This window comes from Nyctibius grandis, chromosome 10 (genome assembly GCF_013368605.1).
Source record: "Nyctibius grandis isolate bNycGra1 chromosome 10, bNycGra1.pri, whole genome shotgun sequence".
Lineage (NCBI taxonomy): Eukaryota > Metazoa > Chordata > Aves > Nyctibiiformes > Nyctibiidae > Nyctibius > Nyctibius grandis.
In genome coordinates this window covers 27,815,052-27,832,660 of record NC_090667.1, presented here as the reverse complement: position 1 = coordinate 27,832,660, position 17,609 = coordinate 27,815,052, and the positions used below count along the sequence as shown (strand labels likewise).

Sequence of the window (17,609 nt, the reverse complement as noted above, 5' to 3'; positions counted from 1 at the left end):
TACCGTACTGACGCTTGGCAGTGTTAGGTTAATGATTGGACTTAATGATCTTAAGGGTCTTTTCCAACCAAAATGATTCCATGACTGTGCCAGAGCTCTGCAGCAGAAAGGTCGTTTTTCCTCTGTGCTGGGCGTACCTGGCTGTGTTGGGCTCTGGTTCTCCTGCGTGGTGGGTCAGGTCAGGGCTCTCTGAGCCAGATCTGACATTTCATGTGGGCCTCTCTGGTTTTTGGATGGTGGTTTTTTTTGAGCATGTGACAACACTAGCTGCAGGGTTTCAGTGCAAACCCGGTGAATGTCAATTAATTTCTTTTGAACACCTCCTGTATACCAGGTGTCTCTTCAAAGAATCCTTTGCATTTCCTTCTTCTTCTGCCATCTAACATCCCTCTGTGAGGCTGGCTGGAGGAGAAGGTGCCTGAGCCCAGTGGTCCTGTTTGAGGCTCTGCGGATCCGTGGTGGTGGATGGTGCAGAGCTCTGCCTTCACGCTGCAGCCTTGCCTTCAGCCTCGCTCGAGCCCTGTTGAGCATCTCCCCATCCTTAACGCGTTTTTCCTTAAGCGCCTGCTTCTTTTGGAAATCAGTTATTTAAAAGGGAAATTTCAGTGACTGGCTGAGCACGCAGAGAGGAGGGGAACTGGCTGAAGGGCTGAGGTTAGCAGTTTTTCCTTGGTCTGGTCTTCCTCTCACCTTTAAGTTATTTGTATGCACAGTTGGCTTCCCGCGCTGACTGGCACCGAACGAGTCGGGATAATGTCACGGTTGCCCGTGAAGCCGTGCCAGCATGAGAGCACAACCTTGCCAACACAAGGGCATTGATTAGTGCAGAGGAACTAGGGCAATCCAATTATAACCACAAATGCCATTGGCTTTCTCGAATTCTTACTCAAATAACTGCGGACTCTCTGCTGTATTAAGGTGGTCTGGGCTATATCAAGAAAGGGGAATTTGTAGGACTTAGGTAGTGCAGAGTAAACAGAATTTAATTCTTAAATACTCTATTGCCCATTTACACATAGGGCAAAAAGAGCATTTTTCAGATGGGTAGAAGCTGGCCAAGCCCCTTTGCCTGCCTTGATTTTGGAGAATGTCTTTTATATTTCTTTGTTTGGAAATTATTACAAAATAACCTAAAAGGAAACCACACAGGAAAAATAGCTAAGAAGTTTCCTATCATTTTAATCTTGTTTGAGGATTGAATATTCCTTTGTTCCCTAATATTATGCTTCCTTTAACCTACTCAGTGGGTCAGATAAGGAAACGTGATATTTTTCACCACCATGACGAAATTAAACTAAAGCTACAAAGAGCATGAGGGTTGTAGCCTGGAGTCTTAGATGAGCAGTTCAGATCTGGCTTTATATTAAATGCAGAAGCGAACAGTCTCTCATGGATGAATCACATCCAATTAGCTACTTCCTATGATGAACTGATTAAAAATAAAGTGGCATCAAATAAGACTGATTTTGCTCTTACATTTAAATAATGCTGTAATTACATACTAATCAGATGGTAAATCTTAATTGTACACGTTCCATATGTTTTATTTGCCTGTTCTCCCTCTTCACTTTGTCGTCTCTGTATCAGCGTGGAGTATATTTCCAGGCTGCTTTTATGTTTGGCCTAATTGAATATCAAAAGCAGTATATGTGAAACTTCCTGAATTCTATTCTTTAGCCAGTGGCAGCTGTGCTATTAGATGACCTTTACCATTCCCGTAGCACAGAATAATAAAGGGAGGGGGGGAATTGAAGCCCAGCCATGTTATTGTTAGAGACAGAAATAAATCATATATAATTGCTTCACTATGAAGGCCAAATCCTGCCGTCCTTCATGCCTGAGTTAGAAATACAGGATTTGGACCTTTGTTTCCTGTGGTTTCCTGGCCACCTTGGACGTGCCCAGAATCCTCACGCTGCTGCTGCGGTGGCTAATTACCATCACCAGGCTCATGTCGAGTTAAACTGAACTGCAGCCCAGGCTCCATCCCTCCTGGGCGGGCAAGGAGACGGCTCTGATACAAGAAAGCCTTTACGTGAATGTCCGCCTTTAAGTGCCATCGGCTTCAGTGAGATTACTTTAAAAATTAAGAAAAGCCTTAGATGTTGGATTATGTGGTGGGCTTCCACAGAGTGCTTCTGTTTTGGTTGGCTGTTTGGAACAAGCCCGCTAACTCTTGGTTGAAGTAAATAGGTATTTTGACATAATGGGCATGTGGTATTAACTATGTTCAGTCCAGAATACTTTATGGTTTTGTCTGCTTTTTAATCATAGATCATGAACACAGTCACAAAAAGAACAAGCGGAAACACTGGAGAAGACAGTGGGCAGAAAGCAGCATATTATCTGACATGGAGATGTTAAAACACAGCCTGGAAGTGAATTCATTTTCTGCAGATAGCAACAGGACTGGGAACATCAGTGAAAAGAAGAGCCATAGAAGAACAAAGCGGTTTCTCTCCTACCCTCGGTTTGTGGAAGTGATGGTTGTGGCTGACAGCAGGATGGTCGCCTACCATGGAGCTAATCTACAGCACTATGTCTTAACGTTGATGTCAATAGTGAGTATTCAGCTAGGGGGAGTAGATTCACCCATGGATCATTTTCTAGTGGTCACAGAGCACCCTTTCTGCTGCCTTCTTATATAGTACCATCAGTTTGCCTCAGCCAGGCATGGAGATGATGCTGGGATTAGAGTAAAGCTTGGTGAAACTTGGCTGAGGAACATTGGTTGGAGTTTTCTTCCTTCCCAGACCTATCATGTTTCCTAACCCTTCCCACACCTCTCCAATCCAGCTTTCTGAACCCCAGACAGCACAAGAAGTGTCACTACCCCTTTAGTCCACATGCTGTACTCATCTTTTCATTTAAGCCCATGTGAAATAGCAGCTGAATTAAAAATTTTGGGACTGTGCCTTCCGAGGGACCGATGCTAGTAGGTTGTGCAGTTGCCTGACTTCCCTTGCTGTTCCAAGGAGAAAGGAGCCTGTGGTCACCTTGATCCTTAGCATAGTGCTAGGGTAGGCTTTCCAGGCTGAGGACAAGCATTTTAGTAGCTGCTGGTACTAGGATGCATTAGTGCAGTCCCCAAAAAGGCAGCTCTGTAGATGCACAGTGACTGGAAGTGAGTATCCAGCATAGCTGTGTTACTGGAGGGATTTTCATCCCATTCACGGGTAAAAGTGCAGTGAATACGTGGTCTAAAAATGTCCATGTCAAAGTGAGGCACTTGAGAGAATAAGTTGCTTTTGACAGTCTTGGTCAGTGGTCATTGTATCTCAGAGAAGAATGATCCTGTAATTTGGTGAAATGTGTGTTAAAGCAAAAGAAAATGTTGGGTTTCTGCAACAACAGCAGGTTTGTTTCATTCTAAAATTGTGCTTCAGGCAGGAGGTCTCTCCAAGCAGCATCAGACCACTGAGTGGGGCAGAAGAGCAGCTCAGGAGAAAAGCAGTTGCAAAATGGAAAACATTGTGTTGTCTTAATTGTTTTTTCCTTCAATGTTAGCAATAATTCTGAATACTTCTTTTTGAAACAGGTGGCTTCTATCTACAAAGACCCAAGCATTGGAAATTTAATTAATATTGTTATTGTGAAATTGGTCGTGATACATAATGAACAGGTAATGGAGGTGGTTTTCTTCTGTTTAACACTGGCATTTATAGTGAGCTTTGTGATAATTAAAATACCTGCTTTATGTGTGTTGCTTATTAGGATGGTCCTGCAATATCTTACAATGCTCAGACAACATTAAAAAACTTTTGCCAGTGGCAGCAATCCCAGAACCACCCTGAAGGAAGTCACCTTCAACACGACACAGCCGTGCTTGTTACCAGGTAGGGTGAATATTCTCATGAAAACTGTAGCCAGTCGTGTGTCAGAGGCTGTGAGCATGTAATATATCCAGCTATGGGAAATGTTTGAGTTTTGATGTGGGTGTAATGACATTTGCAATCGTGGGAGCAGTGTAACTGTGAGCAGAATTGGGATAATGTGTCTTGCCATAGTGGTACATGACTTTGAGAGGTTCAGGACTGTCCCAGGTCTGCCCATGGGTTCAACATAAGATAAAAAAACTCTGACTGTGGTAGGGAGTTGGTTCAGACTCTGACTGGACGAGGTGGCAAACCAGCATGAGAAGGTCTGGTGGAGGACCAAGAACTGCTTTTGGATATTGTCGTTACTGTGCTTGTACCTTAACTCACTGATGCATTGAAAATTAATGTGCCAGGTCTGTTCTGCTTTCAGACAGGATATTTGTAGAGCACACGACAAATGTGATACTCTGGGTAAGGAAAACCTTTTCTTTGTCTTTTAATAACTTTTTTGTAGTGACAATGTTCGTTGCCTGTGTTGAACTGTGGGCAACATTTCTTTTTCTATTGTAAACCTTTGTGTTCTCTCCTAGGGCTGGCAGAGCTTGGCACAGTCTGTGACCCATACAGGAGCTGTTCAATTAGTGAAGATAATGGACTGAGCACTGCTTTCACAATAGCACATGAACTTGGCCACGTGTATGTTTTACGTAAATACGTTTACATTCAAATAGCCCAAGTTTTATGCTAGCTAGGGCTTGCCAGCCGGGCCAGGACTTGGTACCTGCTGAGCCTGATTATTTGAGAGGACATAAATATACTTGAGTAGAAGATGCACCACCAAGGAAGATTAGGCTGTGGTGTGACTCTGGGAGGCAGTAGGGTGCTCCAGAGCCCATCTGAGAGTAGTAAAAAAAGCAGACCCAGATTTTGTGGAGGGTGAGTGACAGAGTACCCCAAGCAGCACCTAAGCAGGGGAGGAGAACTAAGAAAACGTCCCTTATTATTGCATCTTCTCATATCTACGTGCGAAGGTCAGCAGGGTCTTCCTCAGCAGCCGTGACATCTCAGACAAGCCACTGGGACTAGCCAGGGTTTTGGCTGGGGCTGGGAGGTGCTGGGTGCCTCAGGGAGGACCAGGGCGAGAGGCATGGACAAGTCTCACCTGGCCTTCGGGACTGAAGTCTCCTCTGAAAGCAGGTCCTCAGCCTGCCACAGCTCGTCCCACCACTGTGCGTGGTGCTGCTGAAGGCAGCGCAGCAGCTGGGTGTGAAGGGAGGAATTTACCCAGGGCATCTGGCAGGTGATCGGGATGTGTAAGTGAGCCTGACCCACCTCCTGAACCATGTCACGAAGGGAAAACTCATGCTACTGGACAGCCCGGAAGAGGTGGTGTCATTCAAGATGCACCTCCTCCAATGGAAAATTATTTTAACTGATTTTCACTGTTTTTAAGAGTGGTAATGAGAAAAATCGTCTTAGGTCACATAGTCCTTTACCCCCCAGCTACAACTCATAGGCAGCTGGTTCAGTCCCAAACTACCTCATGCCTGGTTTATGGTGGAGGTCTGTAGGTGTGGGATGGATGAGTACTTGGGAACAGATCTCTCGTTGTTTTAAACTCCCTTTTTCTGCTCGGAGAGCTGGCTGAGACGGTCTATTTTTAACCACAGTAGTATTTGTTTAAACAAGATTTCCTGACAGAAAGTCCCCGAAGGTTTGGCGTTCCCCACGCCTAACCTGTGGCTAATTCCTTCGCTAGTGCTGCCCCGGAGCTGCTGGAGGGGTTAGAGGCACTCCCGAGCAGGAAACGCCTCTTTGCTCTTTTACAGGGAACAGAGTGAGAAGGTGGTTCATTGGAGGTAATCTTAATGGGATATAAGCTCCCCAGCCTTCGAACGCAGGATCACACCGGGTCATTTCCCCTTCTCCACTTCAAACGCAAAGCGCTTTAAGCCGTTCTGTCTCTGTTAGTGTGTTTGCCGCATTCTTCAATATGTCATGTGCTGCAAACTTCGCGTGGCTTTCTGCTGATAGTGATGCTTGATGGCATTTTGTAAACCTACCACATGAACTATGGAAGCCAAATCTATCCCCGGTGCAGCCCTATTTAGACAACAGCGTGAAGGATCCGGGTAGCCCGAGGTACTCAAATGCATTAGAAGATGTTTTGCAGCCAACATAGGGTGCTGCCAACGTACGCGAGGGACGGCGGGCACTGGTGGTCGGTGGGCTCAAGTCATTCATCTCCTTCAGAAACTTGGTTCTTTGGCTCAATTCCAGAGAACTTGACATTTTTAATGAAGGTGGGGCTGGACTCCAGCCTGTCTGCAGGATCGCATCGTATTCCAGGCTCCCTCGAGGACTCGTCTGGCTAAATATATGCAGTCACGGTGTGGAGACCTTACTGGGGTGCTGCGTAGCTTTTTGCAGACAAGTGCAAGGAACCCAGTTTGAGGAACGCTTATGGGCACTTATGAATATATGCATATTAATACTTTTATTCTGTGACATCTGTCAGCAGCATATCTAGGAAAAATTCTTGGGTTTGCTTACGTTTAGTTCACCCTGTTGCCTTTGCTATACTAAATACTTGAAATTTGCCGCTTAACTGACGGTACTGCTGCTGTGTTTCCCTTAGATTTAACATGCCACATGATGACAATCATAAGTGCAAAGAAGATGGAGGTAAAAATCAACAGCATGTCATGGCGCCGACACTGAACTTCTACACCAATCCCTGGATGTGGTCAAAATGCAGTAGGAAATACATCACTGAATTTCTGGAGTAAGGCCTTGCATATGCATGTGTTAGGCTGTTTTTACATGTGCATGCATCCCACGGGGTTCATCAGTTAATCTGAAATCCTAGTGTGCAGCGTTTGGAGGAAATTGGAGGGATTTGTGTGTGCACGCGTCCTTTAAATAGAGTAGGAATGCACCCCTGGCATCCAGTCCCTGCCAGTTCAGCCTCGTGATAAGCTGGCAAGGAACTAGCCTCTCTATGGGGAAGAAGAATAAGTCTTCCCCCATGGATATTGCTTTTAAGGAATGTGCGTTCTCCTCGAACGTGAAGAGTGAGTTTTCCAAGCCCTGTGGCCCAGATACAGAGCTGTGTTTTAGGAGGCAGATTGAATCTGCCTTTCTGCTCCACAGGTCAAGATAAAGCCCTGGCACTAGTCCATGGTGGGAACACTGTTCCAGGAGCCCACGGGTCAGTTTGATGCACAGTGATCACCCGTTTTGCCGTGATGCCTTCCCACATGTTGTGATGGGGAGCAGAATGAGACCCACAATGGTGTCCTGGCAAATCCAGGAGCTTGGTCCCTTGGGTGGTTCTGCTAATCAATGATTTTTCTTTCTAAATATATACCAGCGCTTGCTCAGCAATTAAATGCAGGTCGTGCACGCTCAGAAATGCTTTTGCCAGGGTGGCTGACAGTTGTTAGCCCAGCACGGGGATTCTGGTGAATGGGTAACACAGCCTCCTACCCTCCTGTGCTTGAGTCTACAGTAGCTGCTGTAGCGCTTGTTACATATGGCAAATGTGCTGCACGGCTGCCCCAAGGCTGGCTCAGGTAAACACCAACGGGTTCTAGTCTCATCACCTCCTGTTTAACACCATTTTTTCTGCTTTATGTTGTAGCACTGGTTATGGGGAGTGTTTGCTTGATGAACCTTCATCAAGAACTTACACGTTGCCTCAGCAGCTCCCGGGGCTGATTTATGATGTCAACAAACAATGTGAGTTAATTTTTGGACCCGGATCTCAAGTGTGCCCGTATATGGTAAGTGGAATTCCGCACCTTGGTTTTCCTGGTGTTGCCAGAGCAAAATAAGGCCGAGTGGGGTTGGATGAGTGGGAGGCTCTCAAACCATCAAATTATTGTCAAGCTTGTGAGTTAATGATAAATACTAGGGGGACAGTTTGATAAAGGATCATTTGTCTGGTAAGGCATGTCACACATATTTATTTAATATTTTTATCTTTTCAATAACTTAAGCAGATGCAGTGTCGGCGACTTTGGTGTATTAACATCGATGGTGCACACAAGGGATGTCGTACCCAGCACACACCTTGGGCTGATGGGACAGAATGTGAGCCTGGAAAGGTCTGTAATACCTGGTGGTTCATGCCTTGTAGATGCGTTTCCCAGGGCTCAGGCTAAGCATATCCGTCAAAATCATCCTATCCCAATGACCAGTTGTATGGGCTACAGCTGCTGACTGCAAGGGTGGAAGCCCAAAGCAGCTCTGTGTGTCTCAAACCTGGCGTGCATGGGTCAACTCTACCCCAGATAATGTGATTAAAATCAATTGCTTGGCATAACATTGTTTAAAGCAGGTATTCCTTCTGGAGTGCTTATCTTTTTAAATTAATGCCCTTGAGTGAACTCTTCAGCAAAACTTTTGCAAAGCTTCCCTAGGCTTTTATTAGATATTTCCTATAAGCAATTAGTAATTTTGTGTAATGCAGACTTGCCAACTGACTCCTCATCTCGACAACTTCGGGGTAAAATATAGAACTGGTTGACATTTTCTGTATGGAACAGTTTCGGCAGTAATTCATAGTAACTTTCAATTTCCATGTGCAGTGTTAGTTTCTAGCTAGCATTGTGGTTTCTAGAGTAAGTATTTAGTTTTTAGTTGTCCAGATCTGGAGGAAAAAAGTTGAGAAGATTTTTCTTTTACTGAGATACTGAAGCTTTTGAAGAAAAATGCTAGCTAGTTTTCATCATTTGTGTCTGAACAAAAATATTCTCCATCTGGGTCTAGTAAAAAAAGCGTGATGTTACTCTACAAGGTATAGCTTAAAAATTTGCTTTTCTGGCTGTTAATGATCAACAGTTAAAGTTTTCTTTAGAAAGAGTCAACATTTCAGTTCTTAGTCTTTCAAACGTATTTTAATAAAAATATCTGGATGCTATTTTAGATATAATTTTCCATACATGCTGTGGATCTCCTTGGTAATTAATCTTCTGTTGCATGTGTCTGAAAAGTCAATTGTTCAATGATACTTGACTGATTTCCTTCAAGACAATGGGCATAATGTATCAATTTGCCTTCCTTTCTTAGGGGAAAGTGCAGTCAACACATTTGTTTTTATTGTCGACAATGTGCATTAGAGATGTAGAAATCCTGTTCCTGTGCTACTCCTTGGAGCGAGTGGTGCACCAATATTTAATGTTTTTATGTAAAATCCCCCCCTTTTTTGAGACTCAGGATAAAGCTTAGGCATCTGCCCTGTGACTTGAGACCTTGTGTCTTCAACTTGGTGAGCTTGGGGTCTGCTCCCTGCTGGAAGCTGAGAAATAACTTTTATTGAAATTCTAAAAATCTGGGCTGCAGTTTTGTTCTGAGAAACCTGCTGTTACCCTTGGATATGACCAGAGTGATGCACAAACAACTGCAGTCGAGCAGATTAGCACCTCCTTAGAGTTACCCCGTGTCAGCCGAGAGGCAGTGTCCAGCTGCATGGCTCTCAATAAAGACTGTGTAAGCAAAAACATTTCAGTCCACAAATTTAGACAATTTGACAAGTTTAGACAAATTAGACAAGTGTGACCTGAACTTCTCAGCTGAGAGCAGATGGGCTCTTAAGAAAAGCTAATGCAGTCCACTTGTGTTCAGGCGTTCGAATGTATTCTCACAAAAAGGCTTTACGGAGTAATTCTTGTATCTGTGTGTTGGTCTAGTTCAAGCTTAAGGTTTGGATCATTATAAACTTTCTCCTCCTCAGTGTTTACTTGGGCTTGTAAAGTGCTGAGGTGTGCGTCTGGAGTGCTTTTCGTTGGAATAAATCACTATTTTGGTACTCTGCTGTAGCCAGGAGCCCCATCAGACTGCTGCTTGCTGACTAATGCCTTGCCTCAAGTCTGCATGTTTAAAGCCCGTGAAATATGGCTTGGCAGATGGAGAAAATACCATGCCATTTTTTATGGAGATATCTTTGGAAATGAGAGAGCCTGAACAGCTAAGAAAAATCTAACTAAAACTACTGGGATGTAGACTTAACCGGGCTCTAAATTTATTCTTAAATCAAGGTTACTAAACCAACATGGGAGTATTAACTTATGCATGTTTTGCATGTGAGGACACTGAATTTGATACTGCTAAATCAAGTCATAAGCCCAGCCCAGAGTCTGGCCTTTGCTGGGTGAGCACCAGTTGTGATGGTTTATGGTGTTTCACAGCACCCGTGCATTGTTGGGTGGAAATAAATCGCTGAAAGAAAATAAAGAGGGTCGTAAACTTCGGCCTCTGTCTCTTGTGGTTTTCAGGGTTGTTTAAAGAATGGTAAAAGAAGAGTAGACGAGTAGCAATCATTTCTGTCTCCTGCTGTATGGCAGCAGGTAGCTTATATGTTATGCATGCATGAAGCTTCACAGCACTTGTCTGCCCCCTGCTAATCTATTCAGCCAGAGTCAGCCCAAGGATGGGAGCTGGATTTGGTGAATTATCTGGGACTCCACTGGCAGGACAAAGGAAAGGAAAGTCTGTTCTAGTGTCTCCCATCCCTGCCATTGCTCTCCTGCTCAACTGTGTGTCTACATTATTTTGAGCTTGCTACAGACAAAAAACTCTTTTATTCTCTTCCTTCCTATGAGCTTACAGATCAGAGAATGAGAACCCTGGCAGGCTTTTTAGTTTTTCTGTTGTAACTCAACATAGAAATTATTTTTAGAGTACAAAAGGCACGAAGGTTGCACAGCCAGACTATTCACAGTGTGGTTCCAAGAAACACCATTGCGTTTCCATAAGACAATCTTGCTGTTTATTTAAAACAGCTGCTCTTTTTTTTCTCCCACTTTGATTTACCATAACCTCCAAACCCCCAATTTTTAATAAAATCAAGGGGTGTAGGTGATTTCCTGGTTAATTCTCAACCATCGGATGGGAGACATATAGGTCATGTCACGGTCTGTTAGCTGTGTACATTCCCTAGTTAGCTATTTAGTCGTCTGCTCTGGGTCAGTGGTGCTAAGCATCACTGTGGTTATATATTTAGCTGTGAGCATCAACATTGCTGCGAGAAGTTCTCCACCGGGACAGCGCCGTTGGGTTGGTGTCATGTATTTTCGTCCGTTGATGATAGCTGTCGGACCTCTCTGTCCCTGTACAGGACTGGCGTAGGGGATTCCATCGTGCAGTTTTTCAACCCTCTAAATGCCAGGAGGAGTTTTGCATCGTAAGATTTTGTCCTGCAGCAAAGAAACAGGCATTCCAGCTTATTTTATTCCCGTCCTTTGCTGTAGCCAGTATTTTCAGCCAGTTTCTATCTGGAGAATCAAATCTCCAGGTGAAAGCAAATCCAGGGCACATTGCAGCCTACAGACCATGCTCATCTCTGAGCAAACACCACATTTAGGGCCCAAGCTACGAGTTGTTCAGCCATCTTGCAAACCATGTCCATAGACAAATGCACCCAAGATCAGCTTTCTTCATCAGAAAACCAATGCAACAAGCTGGCCATGGTGGGCAAAAGGTGTTAAATGTGCTGCGGAGGCAGCATCCTATGAGCTGAGTGCACAGCCCCCATGATAGCTGGATTTTGCTCTGGTTTCCTAGATAGCTTTCTCTAAGGTGGGTCATCATAAGGATGTCTAAAAAGGGGGATGGAGCTCATGGTGTGTCTTGGTGCAACCTTGTTCCACTGTTAGTGAAAGGGCTGGAAAAATACGGCACATCAGTGAATCGAACCCCGTTGCCATAAAGATCGTCAGGTGTTTCCCTGCCTGAACAGCAACTGGTGCAGAGAAATATTGCAAGGGAATGTTTTATTGATGCACTACATGTTTTCTTCTTTAAGTCTGTAACCTCCTCTAATTTGTGAGCAATCAGCAATGTTTGGGCTTCCTATAATTGCCAAGGTTTAGGCATCCGCCAGCAGATGAGCACATCTCTGGGTTTAAATCTGCTTTAGCAAGCACTGTTCAGTGAGAGGGAAGCCCTGCTCTCATGGGTCTTGAGGACACTTTTCCATCCACTCTGGTGGGGCCAGAAGGTGACTGTCCCCCAGATCTCACCTCTCCAGAAGTCTGTGTAGTTGAACTAGCACACATACCCCAAAGGGACACAATTTATACCATAAAAAATGGAGGCCAGGGGCTTGCCAAGATAATTTAAACCAGTTTTCCAAACAAAAGAAAACAAGAGTTATAGCTGGAAAACAAAAGTGCAGGCCAGGCCTTGGCAAGTCCCATGTTATGGCTGAGTGAAAAAAATACTTTGGATTGAGGAATTCATTTTTCTATTTTATTTGCCTTTTGGTTTTGGAAGTTTCTTTTTCCTCTTCTGTTCTGGGGCTTCGTACAGCTGTGGGGAGGTTTGAGTTTTCCCTGTTATTTTCCCTGCTGTCTGTCTCCTCCCCTGGCACAGTGCGGTTCCTGCTGCTCTCCAAGAAATCAGATAAGCAGCTTTTTGAAAAGCCAGTGCCGCGAGTGTTGCCATGCTGTTTGCCACCAGTAAACAGGGAATATTCGGTGGTTGCTCTCGCCCTCAGTCTTCTTCCCGTAAATCACTCCTCTGGACTCCGCAGCTTGCCTTCTCTTCTTCATTTAAGGGTGCAGAGAAAAAAAACACGGGGGTGACAGACAAAAAGTAAAGAAGTTAAATTTTATTTGATTGCAAAATCTTTGCTGCGTTTTGTGAGTGGTTGAGAAATAAGTAAGCGAGTCTTGGCATCCAGGCTGGTCGCTGGCGGTGGGCTTGTAATGCAAAAGCAATGCAAACCCACCTTTCCCGTCTCTCTCCTTCGCACGCAGCACTGCCGGTTTGGGATGTGTGTACCCAAAGAGCGAGAGACACCGGTGATCGATGGAGCGTGGGGGACGTGGAGCCCTTTCGGGACCTGCTCGAGAACCTGCGGCGGCGGCATAAAGACGGCGATACGAGAGTGCAACCGGCCCGAGTAAGTGCACGGAGGGGAAGCGCCGGTGGGTGAACTGGGGAAAAGCAGCTGGGTTGCCCCAATGGGCTGAAATCCCCTTCGGCTGTTCCCAGCCTCTGTGTGCCCCGGGGACCGGCGGCTTTGCCCTGGACACCGGTGGCTTTACCTGGCATGGATGAGGCAGCACAGGAACCCATGAGGAGACGGTCACAGGCTTGGTTCATGGGTAAAGTGCACTTAAAAGGGATCCATTCAACAGAGAGAGAAGGAAAAAGCCAGTATCACTGTGGGTTTATTGCCTTCTGTTTTCCTGAGGAGGCACAGGGGGGTCCCACTTCCAGAGGTGTTTTTCTTCCTCCAAAGCTGTGGATCAGAAGGGAGAGGGAAGGAGCCATGTTTTTATCCATTTTTCACCATTTTGCCCCTGTTTTGGCTGCTTTTGCAGCTGTTCCTACAGGCCAGATCCTTTATGCAGTTTTCTACCATTTTACTCCTGCTTTGGCTGGTTTTGCAGCTTCTGGCTGCTTTTGCAGCTGATTCTTTATGCAGTTACATGTCAGCTGGTGCAGACTAGCCAAACCTCAGCAGAAATCTGTGCCTCATTAAAAAGTGGCACTCAAAAATGTTTGCCATCAGCCTGGAATGCAAAATCCTGCACCCTTTGAAATGGCAGGGAATTTTGCCGTGGGCTTCAAGGACACGAATGTGTGCCCAGCGAAATATTAGTAATAGGTTGAGCAACTGGTATGAAAACAGTCTGTTTACATAAATTGTGAACTGTGCTGGCTTCTGTTTAACTGCCTCCTTTCAGCGCACCAGAGCAAGATGGGGTGGGCAGGATGCTTTCCAGGCTCCCATTTGGGACTGAGACACAGAGAGGAGAGGGGTCTGCGGAGCTGCTTGGACCAAGAGGTCTTACAATGGTTGAGCAGGCTCATTCCACTTTCTCATCATTGGTATTGGACATCTTATTGCCAAGGAAATTGCCATTAGTGGTGTGCCAGTGACAGTTTCATCACTGCTAATGGGAGAAGGGAGAGCTTGTACCTGCGGCACTGGTGATGAAGTGACAGGAGAGGCTAGCTCAGCTCGGCTGGGCAAGTGTCAAAAGAGAAGGGTTGAGGCTGAGGGAGTCATAGACACCAGCACGTTAATTAAAATGATGCTGAGAAACACACAAGCACGAAGGAGTTCTCATCTCGCTGCGCTGAGTCAGCACACACCATATGGTCTTCCAGTAGCCATGGAGACACAAAAACAAAATATCCTTCCACACGCAAAAATAGCTGTGCTGCTGAACCTTTGGGTGCTGTCAGTGAGCTGTATTCCAATCATCTGGAGAGGCATCTGTTTGGACTGATAGCTTTTTGTGATAGAAAACCTCCTTTATCCTAAAGGCTCGCCAAGGGATTTTAAATTCCATCTTCTCTTATAGCTTGTGTTTTGGATCTTGGTGTTTCATGACGCATATTACTTTGGCTGGGATTTGCAAAAGCACCTAAATACGCTAGGCACCGAGCTGCCTGTGAAATCCCCTGTGCTTATGGTGGTTATTTTCCAGGCCCCCTTTCAAGACCCAAGTAGCTGGCCCTGCCCTCTTCTCCAGCCCCTCGCAAAGCCTCCATGGAGAGTCATCTGTCCTAGCACCGTCCACAGAGCTTTACACTGACTCTGTTGTTTTGTCCCCATAATTCGACATCATAACATGGGCTCCCACCATCTGCATCCCTGTTACCGTGGGGCTGCTGAGGTGATGCAAGTGGGTGAGATGCTGCTGGGTTCTCTCCTGCCTCACCTGCTTTTCAAAGTACTTCAAAAATAGGTCTAGTCTCTGGGTCTCCTCTGTTGTAGAAGGCAGGAAAACCAACCCAGGTACTTTGAGTAAGGTCTGAAATAGTTTTCAGTAAGTCTTTTATATTTGAAGATGGTTTAGCTTTTTAAAGCTTTTCCTGGGCATGAGGATCTGGGGTGGTATCTTGCATGCCAATAAAATATTATGTTAAATCTGGCATTGAAAATGAACCCCTCTGCCATGGTACAGAAAATAAGGCTGCAGCTCCTGCCTCTGTTTGTAATGTGCTCTGACACCTACATGGACGAGTATCTTGCAGGGCTGTAGGAAGAGCTGTAAGCCTCTGAAAGGGCAGCAGCCTGTGTTTTGACACTGAAGGAATGCGTTAGCTAACCAGACCAGACCCTTCCCACCAAGATTGCCCACTTGGGAATTCGGGGCTGGCTGGTACAGACAAAGTCCACGGCTGCAGCGCGTCACGTAGAGGGTCTGTGGTGCAAGCCCTGGTTTTCAAAGCAAGGCATAGCTGGAGAGTTGTGGGGAAAAGGCATATTTCATAAGATGTCGATAGCAGGAGCCCTGTTTTCAGGAATGGCTTTCTGGATGGGGGAGCGTTATCTCCGGATGCAGGTCTGATCATGTCTGCATTTTAGTCCATCACAAAAGTATCCACCTGTGCTGAAAGCTCTCTGAGCTTGACGTGTAAACACACCTACGGTTAACTGTGCTGGCCACTGGCAGCACATGTACCAATTCCCAGTCCCAGGGCTTCCCGGGATGCTGCGAAGGAGATCTTGGACTGCTCTGTGCACGCTGGAGCTTCGCAGATTGTTCTGCAGTTGCTGCCAGAGCACAGGCACATGGGCAGGCGTGCTGATGAACACGCGTACCCCACAGCTGGTCTCCAGGGTCCTTTTGTTGTGACAGGGGTGGGAGCAAGCATAAGACTTCGCTGTTCCCCAGGCCTGTCTGCTGTGGCCTTAGAGTTTCTGAGGTGCTGGGGGGAATGCAGCGAAGGCGGGCTGTACGCAGGGGCTTGTCAGGGGAATTATGTTAGATTGAAAGCGTGTCCACACTGGCCATTAGTTAATCAAATAGATGATTCAGAGAGAAGGGAAATCGAGAGAGAAGAAGGAGGTTTCTGTGCATGCACTGCATTCCCTTCTGTCTCTGCAGTACATCATTGATGATTATCCCTAAAAATATTACATAGTGTGAAGTATCCCATATTTCTTTGTGACACTGAATATCGATGTTATATGAGGCTGACTTATTTTTCAGGGTCAGCTCTTTTTGTTTACTCAGACTCTGCGAAAAGCAATCCTGGTTTAAAAACACCCTAAAGCTGTCAGGGTGGTTTGGGGCTGTTTTGCAATGTCAGAAGTGTGAGCGTGCTTCAGCCCCGAATGCTGGCTGCGGGGAGGTTTGCTGCCACTGTTACGAAGCTGACACTGCAACGTGATGGCGAGTTTTAGCATCATTCGGTTTGCCATGTGTCCTTGTGTTCAGTTTTATCTCAGTCTCATGGGTTGTGTCTATAGAATAGGAAACTAGACAGTAGCTTGGGATCTTTGAATTTTGTTAGACATACCCTTAAAAAAAAAAAAGGCTCCTGCATTGTTCTTCTTGACTAACTTGATATTTTGAAGTCACGTTTTAATTAAATTGATTTATTTTGGAAGCAATGTGATAAAAATGTTGTAATTGCAGTTTTTTTAAAGAAATGCCCTGCTAGAGGTTTGTGTAATGAAGAGCCTTTGTCAAACCGCAACAGTCCTGCTGCGGTGTAAATGCTTTCGAAGTGAACATGATGAATCCTGTGAACTCCCCTGTGCATGATTCGGACTCACCGAGGTCTGCAGTGTGCTGCTGCCACAGCTAAGAAGTTTCCCCACGTGCTGTCTAGTGAGATGGTTGAGATGTCCCTTTGTAGCTGGAGGTAGATAACATGCCTGCATGGGAGTAGTCCGTGGGATGGGCTCCGGCGATGGGAAACCCCCAGAAATCACCATGGTGCCTGCGAGGCAGGAGTTCAGGATGCGTCCGCAGGGGCTGCTGCGCTGGGTTAGCTCTGGACCGGTCCCAAGTGTAATCAGTTAAATTAATCCAAGTTGTTTGTCATACCAAGGTGGAGAATAGACTATAAATCAGTAGAAACCGGCTTTAGACTTGCTCCACTAGGAATTGGTGTGAAATTGTCTGTAAACTGAAATCTGCACCAGGCACTGTGTGGTTGCTTGGGCTTTTTATCACTGTTATTTGCTTAGTTGCAAATAACCTTTGCAAGTGACACACATTTAGTTTCCAGATGGCGTGTGAGAGCTGCCCTTGGAGCAGGTAGAGCTGATGTTACCAGCTATGGCTCCAGGCTGTGCCTAAAGACAAATCGTACCCCTCGGCATTTAGGATAGGACTCAAGGGGTCTGCACTATGGCAGTGCATATCTCAGCGAGAAGGGGATGCTGGCAGGAAAGATCCCACGTGTGTAGCTGGTGGTGCTCTGCATCTCGCCCATGGCTGCTGGAGGAGGCAACTCCTTCTGCCAAACCTGTGAGCATCCCTAGTGTGGTGCTGATGGAGTGGTGGGAAGTACACGGGCCCTTCCCTACTTTGCAAGTAATCTTTCAGCAAGTGCAAGCTGCTCTGTGTCTCTGTCTCCCCATTTATTTCACAGGAACTCTGCTACTTGAGTCACAAATAGTTTTCAAATGTTAGAGTGAAGAATTGTTATTTGTGGGAGAACAAGTGCTGCTGGACTGTTGATGTGCCTGTACTTCAAGAGATGCTAAAAATTGTGTCCAGCTGTAGGAGCTTGTTGACTTAGGCTGTGTGTAGAGACCCTCGTACGTGTGCAGGGGATTTCTGCCCCTGTTATGTTAGGAGGCACTGGCTGCATGCAATGTGGAGAGCTAACGGCTGGCATCTCCATGCTAAGGGCAGGGGTGTATCTTCTGAGTGTTCCTGTTTGTCGCTCATTGGTTCACGTGTCGGAGGGTATCCGAGCGTGCAAACCAGCTTCCTTCCCAAGGAGGCTCAACGGGAAGGTGTGCTCTGCCAGCATCCCTGGGGCACTGATGGCCATCTGGTCCCAGGGCAAGGCAGAGCTGATCCT

General features: G+C 45.9%; 1 protein-coding gene across 2 annotated transcripts in view; it reads left to right on the top strand.

The window, feature by feature from the left end:
- Positions 1 to 17,609, top strand: part of ADAMTS9 (ADAM metallopeptidase with thrombospondin type 1 motif 9) — an 85,070-nt gene that overhangs the window by 12,763 nt on the left and 54,698 nt on the right. For both annotated transcript variants that reach the window (XM_068409740.1, XM_068409741.1), the window contains exons 4-12: positions 2,275 to 2,561; positions 3,539 to 3,622; positions 3,715 to 3,836; positions 4,249 to 4,289; positions 4,409 to 4,514; positions 6,457 to 6,603; positions 7,462 to 7,603; positions 7,820 to 7,927; positions 12,581 to 12,726. In XM_068409740.1, the coding sequence (XP_068265841.1) occupies positions 2,275 to 2,561; positions 3,539 to 3,622; positions 3,715 to 3,836; positions 4,249 to 4,289; positions 4,409 to 4,514; positions 6,457 to 6,603; positions 7,462 to 7,603; positions 7,820 to 7,927; positions 12,581 to 12,726 (1,183 nt within the window). The remainder of the gene's footprint in view (positions 1 to 2,274; positions 2,562 to 3,538; positions 3,623 to 3,714; positions 3,837 to 4,248; positions 4,290 to 4,408; positions 4,515 to 6,456; positions 6,604 to 7,461; positions 7,604 to 7,819; positions 7,928 to 12,580; positions 12,727 to 17,609) is intronic.